Source organism: Emys orbicularis, chromosome 2, assembly GCF_028017835.1.
Source record: "Emys orbicularis isolate rEmyOrb1 chromosome 2, rEmyOrb1.hap1, whole genome shotgun sequence".
NCBI lineage: Eukaryota > Metazoa > Chordata > Testudines > Emydidae > Emys > Emys orbicularis.
The window spans coordinates 95,865,022-95,876,770 of record NC_088684.1 but is presented as its reverse complement, the minus strand read 5'-3'; the positions used below and the strand labels follow the sequence as shown (position 1 = coordinate 95,876,770).

Here is an 11,749-nt window from a genome sequence, read left to right as displayed (position 1 = left end):
AAGCCCTTGGCAGCCGGGCCGCTTTGTTTACCTGCCACGTCCGCAGGTCCGGCCGATACAGCTCCTACTGGCTGCAGTTCGCTGCTCCAGGCCAATGGGGGCTGCTGGAAGCGGCGCGGGCCAAGGGACGTACTGGCCGCCGCTTCCAGCAGCTCCCATTGGCCTGGAGCAGTGAACTGCGGCCAGTGGGAGCCGCGATTGGCCGGACCTGCAGATGCGGCAGGTAAACAAACCAGCCCGGCCCAGCAGGGGCTTTCCCTAAACAAGCGGCATCCCAAGTTTGGGAAACACTGTGCTATAGTAATACAAATAATACTACTAACCTGAACTGATGGAACCTGATCTGCCTGAGGTGCAAACAAGATAGAGACAATGGATTAAAGAGGTATGGTATTCCCCCATCATCTCCTTGGCATGTTGAGTCTGAAGTGTAAAGTCAATGCAGTGATCCTCATTGTTAACTATTTCACTGTTCCTTATTTTAGGGCAGGCAAGCAGCTGCTCTGGGCTTGTAGGAGGAGTTTGAGACTGTGAATGTGTGACACTTCCTGGCGGTATCCAGGGCTGTGCCTGCCGTGTGTCAGTTCCCTGACTCCACCGGCCACGGGCAACATAAATATTCCCCTCTAGGCCTTGCAGGCCCAGCTCTCTCTCTACAGTTAGCACCAAGCCCTGAGCTGTCTGAGCCTCTCCCTGAGTGTCCGGCCTGTTCCAGGGGACACTCACAGCATTCACAGATACGTTGCTTTCAAAGAAACAGTACACCCCCGCTTGCTATTTCACCTCAGAACACCGCTTTGCTCAACACACGGCACTTAGATATGTTCATAGTGAAAACAAGTATAAGTTTATTTAACAGAGTAGAGATTCAAATAATAGCAAGTAGAAATACTGGAAACAAATGGTTACATATCAAATAAAATCATAACCCACATTCTAGAGCCTGCACTAGGTACTTTCATGTTTTACAGAGCAGGGCTCTCCCAAAGTTCTTCCAGCATTTTGCAGCCAGGCTGGGCTGTGATCTGCTGTTCATGAGACAAGTACACTGTTCAGCTTGACTCCTCGGTGAAAGAGCCAACGGGTATCTCTTGACTCCCAGATGTACTCCAACAGTACATTGTCTTTATTTGTAAACAGGATCCTCTCCTGCTGTTTGTTTCTTCCTGTACATTTCCTCTCATGAAGATTTCACAATCTCACCATTTGCATTTGGCTCAGTATGCAAACAGGCATCCAGTATGAGACGTACAATGCCCAACACACACATGACGAGACAGAGAGATAAACAGCTGTTACCTCCTGCTTGAAAGGAACCTGTCTGAGACATGTCACCTCCTGGTTACCTGCCATAAAAACCTAATTTTCAGTATAGATCAGTGGCTCTCAATCTTTCCAGATTACTGTATCCCTTTTTAGGAGTCTAATTTGTCTTGCATACCCCCAAGTTATACCTCACTTAAAAACTACTTGCTTACAAAATCAGACATAAAAAAGCATCACAGTACACTATTATTGAAAAATTGCTTACTTTCTCATTTTTACCATATAATTATATTAAAAAAATACATTGGAATATAAATAGTGTACTTACATTTCAGTGTATAGTATCTACCAGATGTGGGCAAACTACAGCCCCCGGGCCACATCCTAGTCCCCGGCCCCTCCCCAGCTGTTCCCCCCTCCCCCGAAGCCATGCCACCGCACGGGCCGTGCTCTGGCCAACCGCTCCCGCTGAGCAGCGTGGGGAGCGCATCTGGCTCTGGCAGAGTGTCACGGCTGCGAGCTCCTATTGCTGGTAAGGGGGCAGGGAGCGGGGGGGGTTGGGTAAGGGAGCGGGAGTCCTGGGGGGCAGTCAGGGAGGAGGGGGCAGTTGGATGGGGTGGAGGTTCTGGGGGGGGCGGTCAGGGGATGGGGAACAGGGAGGGTTGGGAGTGGGAGTCCTGGGGGGCCTGTCAGGGGTCAGGGATGTGGATAGGGGTCGGGAGGGCAGTTAGGGAACAGGTAGCAGGGGGATTGGATAAGGGGGTGGGATCCTGGGGGGCAGTTAGGGGTGGGGGGTCCCGGGAGGGGGTGGTCCGGGGATGAGGAGCAGAGGGTGGTTGGATATGGGGTGGGAGTCCCAGGGGGGGCCATCAGGGGGCAGGGGTGTGGATAGGGGACGGGGCAGTCAGAGGACAGGGAGCAGGGGGGTTGGATAGTGGGTAGGGGTCCCAGGAAGGGGCGGTCAGGGGACAAGGAGCAGGGGGAGTTGGATGGGTTGGGAGTTCTGAGGGGGGCAGTCAGGGGGCGAGAAGTGGGAGGGCGCGGATAGGGGGCAGGGGCCAGGCTATTTGGGGAGGCACAGCCTCCCTCCATACAGTTGTGCAACCCTGATGTGGCCCTCGGGCCAAAATGTTTGTCCACCCCTGGTAAATACAGCAGTATAAACCAGTCTTTGCATGAAATTTTACTTTGTACTGACTTCACTAGTGCTTTTTATGTAGTCTGTTGTAAAACTAGGAAAATATCTAGATGAGTTGATGTATTCCCTGGAAGACCTCTGTGTACCCCTGGTTGAGAACCACTGATATAGATACATAACTCCTTAAATATTATCCATACATGCCTCTCACAGTGGTTATGATGACCAGTGGGCTACTGGCTTTCAGTAAAGACCTCACATGTTACCAGTTAGAGAATTATTATGCATGTATCTGACTCAGTGGGTCCATGTAAAACTCTTGTACCTCCTGTGCCCTCTGCCAGCTTGGCACCAATAGGTCCCTAGGTCACAGAGTTAAATCCTAGCTTCACTGCAGACAGTGAGAGTTTTGCCATTCACTTAAGGAGTTATGTATCTATACTGAAAATTATGATCCTATGGCAGGTAACCAGGAGGTTGCATGTCTCAGGCAGGCTCCTTTCAAGCAGGAGGTAACAGCTGTTTATCTGTCTACTAACTTGACCATCTGATATGCTCCTAAGACCCTCAGTGTCCCCAATTCGTACCCCATCCCTCCCTCCTCCAGACCCGCTGCCCTCCCATTCACCCACAACCTGCCCCTCGCCTCCACGCACTCATCTCCTTGTCCCCCCAGCATCCCTCTCCCTCCTTCCCCACGCCCCTACCTCCCGCTGGACCGCGGCTCTCGGGGCAAGGTAAAGGCAGGAGTTCTGCACCCACCCTTCGCACATGCTCATTCGGGCCGCCGGGGGAGTTGGAGCAGAAGCAAAGCAAGGGCAGCCCCCGGGCTGTTAGCCGGCTTAGCTCCGCCCGCCTTGGCAATGCTGCTGCCGCCGCCGCGCTGCCTCCTTCTCACTCCTCTCCGCAGCTGCCTCTCGACTCCCAGCCCCAGCTGCTGGGCTGCACAGCGAGCCGCAGAGGTGGCCGTGCCATCGGCTTGCGAGGCAGAAAGGGGGCTCCACTCTGGAGACAGCCACTGGCTCGCCCGCCGCAGCAGCTAGAACTGCTCCCCCAGCCAAAAGGGCATCCCAGCCTGCCGCATGTGTAGCTAACTCTTCTGGGGAGTCCTGTTTTGTTTTCTCCCTACCGCATCCCCGCCCTCGGCGATTATTTTGTAGCGCTGGCTGCCCCCCGCCCCGCTTGATCTTTCTGGGGAGCAGTTTGAACACTATTGGAGAGAGAGAAAGAGATTTGCCGGCACTTGTAATTATAAGTATTAACAACAAACAGAAGTCAGTCCCCGCGTTGATGAAGGGGGCGGCCCCTGGCCCTGTTGCGGGGCAGAGCTTTCTGACAAATTGCTGAAGTTCAGTTGATCCTGTCTGAAGTTGAGCTCTCAGAGCAAACCGAAAGGAGAAGAGCCGAGGGCGCCCGAGAGAAACTACACTGCAGCCTGCTGTTTTCTTTTCAACACTTTTCTCAGCTCTTCTGCCACAAGCTCTGGTGCTCTGTCCGCATGGACAAGAGAGGCTGCTAAGGTAAGCTGATGGCCTTATATTTTAAAACATGCATAAGTGCAAAAAGAGGAGAGATGGGGAGGATTTTGTCACAGAAGTAGCGTGAGAGGTCAGATGAGACTATCAGTGATGCGTTTAACATATGCACAGTTTGCAACCGAAACCTGTTAAGTTGTCCAAACCCAACATAAGCAAAGGGAGAAATTTTGCTGTGCACGAATTGATTCATAGCGCCCTCTGATGGCTTCAGTCAAATATACACCCTGTGGCCACACTGGTAAGGAGTATACCAGGGGTCGGCAACCTTTCAGAAGTGGTGTGCCGAGTCTTCATTTATTCACTCTAATTTAAGGTTTTTCATGCCAGTAATACATTCTAACGTTTTTAGAAGGTCTTTTTCTATAAGTCTATAATATATAACTAAACTATTGTTGTATGTAAAGTAAATAAGGTTTTTAAATGCTTATGAAGCTTCATTTAAAATTAAATTAAAATGCAGAGCCCCCCCAGACCGGTGGCCAGGACCCGGGCAGTGTGAGTGCCACTGAAAATCAGCTTGCGTGCTGCCTTTGGCACATGTGCCGTAGGTTGCCTACCCCTGGAGTATACAGTGCACATGGAGTAATATCAAACTTTTGATATATGTTCCCTTAAGGAAAAATAGGCTTCACCCTTAGAAGCAGGGCATCCAGTATATGTGCTTGTATGATATAGGTTCTGTAGAAATAAAGGGTTGAGAAACTTGGGAAAATTTTAATATCTTAACTTTTTTTAAATGATTAGGAGAATACACAGACACATACTGGAACTGTTTGGAAGGGAAGCCTGTTCTTTATTTCTAACGGAGTATTACAGTTGCATTAACTCTGCTAATGTAAAAAGATAAAATAATTTCTCAGGCCTTGCAGTTTCAGACAACTTGGAAAAAGTAAAAATAAAATAAAATAGAAACTCGGGTAATGAGTTAATTCTACTTTGATTCTGAAGCTAATTTAGTGAGCAGACTTTCACAAGGTTGTTCTTTTATTGCTTCTTTATAGCCTTAATATTTACTGTTCTGTAGATGAGAACCTGGAAATTCTTTGTGATGCATTTTAAATATTTGTAGAATATATTTTGAGATCTATACTACATCAGAGAACTTTTTTTTTCCTTTTTTTTCTGTTTCCACAGAAAGGATCAAATATGCAAAGCCAACAGAAAACAGAAATAGCACTTTTGGTTGAAAAACACTGGCTTTGCGCCCCTTTCAAGTGTTTTACTTTTACTTCGTGATGGGAAGAGTAGAATCATCGGAACCATTGAGACATAGGTTGGATTTCACTAGTTGAAGATGAAATGAAGATAATAGAAGACGACATGAGAGCATATTGTGTATTTTATGAATATTCATCAAAACAAACCTTCCACAAATAGACATGAACAGGAATTAGAAATACTATATATATTTTTTCCAGAGAGAGAGGCTAATGGAGAAATGTTATTGTTTTTCTCCCCCACTTTCACTCTCTCAACCCTATGAAGAAGAAATTTTTTTATACAAACGAGAGAACAGGAAGGCTAGGGAGAGTAAAATTAACATCTGAGTCTATTGTAGAAAGTACTGAGCATTTCTACTTCAGCAAAAACAAAACAATGTTCTGAATAAATTTCATCATCAGTGCAATTTTTTCCTACTCTAGGAATGGCATTTTATCAGAATGTGAGGGGGAAAGATTTTTGTGTGAATTCAATTATTTTAAATTCAAGTTTTGGGATCTTTTTCCAGTGCTTTTCAGCAAAAAAGATACTATGTTTTTTAATCCCTTGACTTATGTAATCAGACTGTGTTTCACATGGAAAATGTAGAGACTTTACCTTCCCTTTAGTTTAATGTGTTATGCTTTACCGTTGTAGCTGTACAAAGTACAGACAAGGCACCTGTGGTTCAACTTTTCAGAAATCCTTTGTTTTGTTTTCAGTACTGTACTTCAGATAAGCTGAGCAGCGAGTCTATTTTATTCTTTTGTTTTTAAGCAAAAATGCCTTAAGTGTACACTGTTATATTAGCTGGATCAACATTTGACATCTGAACACTGTGTTTTGTAAAGATGTATGCTTGAAGGGAAGGAACTGCCTAATGGATCATGGCTCTTATGTTTACAGTACATATTTTATTCCTAGCGTTAGCGATGTTTGCTCTCTCCACTTTTGAAGAATCTGTAAGCAATTACTCTGACTGGGTGACTTTCACAGAAAATGTGGATCAATATGAGAAACAGAAACTGCAAGATTTCAGTGCCAACCAGAAGCTGAAAAAAGCCGTTCTTCATCCAAGCTTATATTTTGATGCTGAAGATATCCAAGCACTGAGGCAAAAGTCTCGTACAAGCCATTTACATCTGTTCAGAGCTATCAGAGGTGCAGTGACAGTTATGCTGTCCAACCCATCATACTACCTACCTCCACCCAAGCATGCTGATTTTGCTGCAAAGTGGAATGAGATTTATGGTAACAATCTGCCTCCCTTAGCTTTTTATTGTTTGCTATGCCCGGAAGATAAAGCTGCCTTTGATTTTGTTCTAGAATACATGGACAGAATGGCTGGCTACAAAGACTGGCTGGTTGAGAATGCTCATGGAGATGAAGTGCCACTTGGCCACTCCTTAACAGGTTTTGCCACTGCTTTTGACTTCTTATATAGCTCACTGGATAACATCAGAAGACAAAAATATCTAAAGAAGATATGGGTTGTGAGTGAGGAAATGTACGAATATTCAAAAGTCCGCTCATGGGGAAAGCAACTTCTCCATAACCACCAAGCCACTAATATGCTAGCACTGCTCACAGGCGCCCTGGTTACTGGGGTGGACAAAAAATCTCAGACAAATATTTGGAAACATGCTGTAGTTGATGTGATGGAAAAAACCATGTTTCTGCTCAATCACATCGTAGATGGTTCTTTGGACGAAGGAGTAGCTTACGGCAGTTACACAGCTAAGTCAGTAACCCAATATGTTTTCCTGGCCCAGCGTCATTTTGGTATTAATAACCTAGAAAACAATTGGCTGAAAATGCACTTTTGGTTTTATTATGCCACACTGTTACCAGGCTATCAGAGGACTGTGGGCATAGCAGATTCTAATTATAACTGGTTTTATGGCCCTGAAAGCCAGCTGGTTTTCCTGGATAAGTTTGTAATGAAGAATGGAGCTGGCAATTGGCTGGCACAACAGATTAGAAAGCACAGGCCCAAGGATGGCCCGATGGTGCCATCCACCGCACAAAGGTGGAGCACACTTCACACTGAATACATCTGGTATGCTGCAGAACTAACTCCTCAACCTCCCCATGACTATGGCACTGCTAAGATGCATGTGTTTCCTAACTGGGGGGTTGTTACTTATGGGGCTGGGTTGCCAAATACTCAAACCAATACCTTTGTGTCTTTTAAATCTGGAAAGCTTGGTGGCCGTGCAGTCTATGACATAGTTCACTTTCAGCCATATTCCTGGATTGATGGATGGAGGAGTTTCAATCCAGGGCATGAACATCCAGATCAGAACTCCTTTACTTTTGCCCCCAATGGACAGGTTTTTGTATCCGAGGCCCTATATGGACCCAAGTTCAGCCACTTGAATAATGTACTGGTGTTTGCTCCATCTCCTACAAGTCAGTGTAATCAACCTTGGGAGGGACAACTTGGGGAGTGTGCACAGTGGCTTAAGTGGATTGGTGATGAGGTTGGAGACTCAGCTGGAGAGATTATAACAGCCTCTCAGTATGGGGAGATGATGTTTGTGAGTGGTGAGGCAGCATCTGCCTACTCTTCTGCAATGAAACTGAAAAGCGTGTATCGTACTTTGCTACTCCTAAATGCTCAGACATTGCTAGTAGTAGACCATATTGAGAAGGAGAAAGACTCTCCCCTCAGCTCTGTCAGTGCCTTCTTTCATAATCTTGACATTGATTTTAAATATATACCCTATAAGTTTATGAACAAATATAGTGGAGCCATGATGGATGTGTGGGATGCTCACTATAAGATGTTTTGGTTTGATCATCATGGGAGTAGTCCTGTTGCCAGGATACAAGAGGCAGAGCAAGCAGCAGAGTTCAAAAAGCGGTGGACTCAGTTCATAAATGTTACCTTTCCTATGAAAACCACTGTTACAAGAATCGCATATGTGTTCTATGGACCGTATGTTAATGTTTCTAACTGCAGGTTCATAGACGATTCCAAATATGGATTTCAAATTTTTCTAAATGTCAACAACACTGAAAATATTGTCTCCATTGTGACTGAATATGACAGTATGAGGACAAGGTTCAATTATTTGGGATTTGGTGGCTTTGCCAAGGTAGCTGATCAAAACAAAGTTATCAAATTTGGTCTAGGCACTGAAGCTGTACGAGAACAGATAACAAATAATAGAACAGTTTTCCCATTTGGATTCAAAGTGAATATAATAGCAGGATTAGTTTTGGGCATTAGTTTGGTTATACTGGCTTTTCAGTGGCGGTTTTACATTTCCTTCAGCAAATTGTTGCGCTGGATACTAATACTGGTTATCACACTGTGGTTTATTGAACTGTTGGATGTATGGAGCACTTGCACTCAGCCTATCTGTGCAAAATGGAGCAGTGATATCATAAATGTAGACCCCGATACAGGCAATACAGCCAAACAGTTAAAAGAAAACCCTGTTGTTTTGCCAGATGTGGTAATTACCTCACTTCCCAGTTCTGGAGCAGACATTTTAAAGCAACTTTTTTTTAACAGCAGTGATTTCATATACATCAGGATCCCTACAACTTACCTTGATATTCCTGAAACTGAATTTGAAATTGACCCATTTGTAGATGCATGTGAATGGAAGGCTTCTGATATCCAAAGTGGCCGTTTCCGTCTACTCCGAGGCTGGCTCCAATCCCTAGTCCAAGACACAAAACTGCATTTACAAAATATTCATTTACATGAAGCCAGCAGAAGTAAATTAGCTCAGCATTCTACCATAAGTAAGGACAAAAAGAAAAGATCCAGAAAGAGAGAGTCTTTGTCAGAACAAAGAAGTAGAACAAGAGGAAAATTAGACAAAGATGCTGAATACGTTAGGGAACTGAGGAGACACCTTGCCTATTATCCAAATGCACGTCCTGTGCTTAGTTTAAATAGTGGGAGCTGGACATTAAAGCTTCCTTTCTTTCAAGAAATCATAGGTCCCTCAATGAGGGCATTGTATGTAGTAAGGGATCCTCGGGCATGGATCTACTCAATGTTGTATAAAAGTAAGCCAAGCCTTTACTCCTTGAAAAATGTTCCACAGCACTTAGCTATGCTGTTTAAAATGGAAGGCGGGAAAGAAAAGTGTGGTTTAAATTCAGGCTATGCCTTTGAATATGAATCACTGAGGGAAGAACTCTTGGATTCTAGGTCAAATGCAGTTTCCGTGCTGTCCCATTTGTGGCTAGCAAACACAGCAGCAGCGCTGCGAGTAAATGGGGATCTGCTGCAGACAAATTATCAGCTGGTCAAGTTTGAAGATATTGTGAGCTCTCCTCAGAAGACAGCTGAAGCAATTTATGCTTTCCTTGGTATTCCTCTGTCTCCTGCTAGCTTAAACCAAATATTGTTTGCCACCTCCACCAATCTTTTCTACCTTCCTTATGAAGGTGAAATATCACCAACTAGTATTCATGCCTGGGAACAAAATATGCCTATTGAGGAAATTAGACTGATTGAGGACATCTGCTGTACCTTGATGGACCACTTAGGATATCCAAAGTTTACAGTTCAAATGCTGCAGGTCAGCAGTAGTTTGCACTAATGATCCCCAACTCCTCAGTGTGTGAATAAGAATTAGAGAGTTTGTTTATTCTTGTAAAATGTGTGTACAGTCTGTTACATGCAGAAAGATTTATTTAAAAAATAGATATTTGTTCTAGCAGGATTTTTAAAAACAAACACTTATAACTACTTTTGCTGCCTTTCAAATAAAGCTGTGTGAATCTTTACAAATCTACCAGCTGGGGAATGGATAGGTCAAGGGATTGGTAATAAATTATGGAGCCTTGCACTTCCAGATGAACAATTTGACTCCAGCCCAAGTGGGTAGTTGCCCAAAGTAGTTACCGTTTGATGGCTGTTTGGTGGCCTATATGAAATGAGTTGCTGGTCTCAGCCCAGTTCATAATGGCAGCGCCTTGGGATCAGATTTGCAGTATATTCCGGCCACTGGCTTCTCCAATGGGGCAAAGTAGCCATAAACTCAGTAGAACTGGGGTTTAAATCTGTTGTTCATCACTTGAGTTGGTGTACTGGTAAATCTGGCTCCTTATTAGCAGTCTCAGCAGACAGGCCAAGGACTGACTAGGCATAGAAACTGAATGACATGTGATATGGTTCCAGGTCAGAACGGAAGCACTTTGGTAGGGTTTTATGAGGACGAGTTCTTGCTGTAACTATTCTGTAGATAAAGAGAAGACTTCAGTCTCCAGTTCCATCAATCTGGCACCTTCTGTGAGCACTAAATGAACTTTGGGGATGGGCGGGAGAGGGAAACCATCACAAGAAATCCATAAAATCCCATAAATCTATCAGTTAAATATTAGCTGGGAGGTTTCTAAAGGATCCTGTGGAACTCTGACACTGCTCCACCATACTAAACTGCCCCTGGATTTTCAAAGCTGCTAATGTCCTCGCTACTGATGCTGCTGCTCTGTGCAGCTCCTCTTGGCTAAGAGAAGCTGAAGGAACTTCCTCTTTTCTCAGTAAGACTCCTCCATCCTTCTTTGTTTGTTGTAACACACTATGAAGTCTCTCTTCTTTTTAGCTGACCATTGTGCATAACTCTCACTAATTCCAGTGGCAAAGGTGTAGGAGTTCCTGTCAATGCAAACATTTGATGTCATCATCATCAGTGGTAATATATTAATATCAGGTAGGAATATAGTGATTAGAAGAGCCCAGATAAATCTCCAGACCTGTGTTTCATCAGTATACATACATCAGTTACATATGTATACTAGATTTGCCATCAACATCTTATGGCTGGTCAAGGTTGCTCTTTGCGTTGTCACTTCAAAGAGGTTTCTCTCACCTATTCCAGGCTTGGATGACAATTAATCTTAGTAATTTCTTTCCAGCATCTGATTATTTTAAAATATGATCCTTGTTTCTTTAAATCTGCACTGAAATGTCACATCAATTTGGAAATAAACACCCTTTGTGGGGTGAATATTTGCTTTTGGTAATATCTTTGTCATGCTGCTCTTGTGTTTTTCCTTGAGCCATATTTTTTTTTCTTTTCACAATGTTCTTTTTTTTAAAGAAAAAGACAATGTTAAAAAAAAACAATGTTGAAAGTCTCCTAATTTATCTTACTCTGCGTTCTTTTGAAATGCATACATACTGTAAATGTTTTCAGATTTGTAAATCAAACCATAGATGATGTCAGAGACCTCTGCTTCCTTTACCATCTGTTTTTTTTTTTCCCCATTACTAATGAAGTTGTCATGAAATGTGCTTAGTTTTGTTTGTAGGAGCTCGAATCAGAGTTTTGTGCTATTATATTGAAATATAACAGTAGAGTAATTACCATATATTTGGGTGACAAGCATTAGGCAATGTCAAGTTGTAATGAGTTTCTCTCTACAGATTGCAATCCTCTTGCTGATGTTGAGTATTAACATCTTGCTGATGTACTCCCCTTTTTTCCTGCTGTTCCCCCCGCCCCTCCCCCCACACACACACATACAGATTTTCTGCACCCTCTGCATCATTTTGTGATCTCTTCTTCTGACCTAGATAAAAGTGACTCTTTCTCAGCCATTCATTATTATGTCAAAATGTGCCTCTGGTGTGATA

The 11,749-nt window shown here is 44.0% G+C and overlaps 1 protein-coding gene across 1 annotated transcript; it reads left to right on the top strand.

Moving 5' to 3' along the window:
• The first annotated feature begins 6,029 nt into the window (after positions 1–6,029).
• Positions 6,030–9,710, top strand: DSEL (dermatan sulfate epimerase like). The gene has a single exon (XM_065398325.1). The coding sequence runs from the start codon at positions 6,030–6,032 to the stop codon at positions 9,708–9,710; it is 3,681 nt and encodes a 1,226-aa protein (XP_065254397.1).
• Positions 9,711–11,749: the final 2,039 nt, after the last annotated feature.

Coding starts and splice junctions, on each gene's coding strand:
- DSEL (XM_065398325.1), top strand. CDS start 6,030: ATGGCTCTTATGTTTACAGTACATATTTTATTCCTAGCGTTAGCGATG.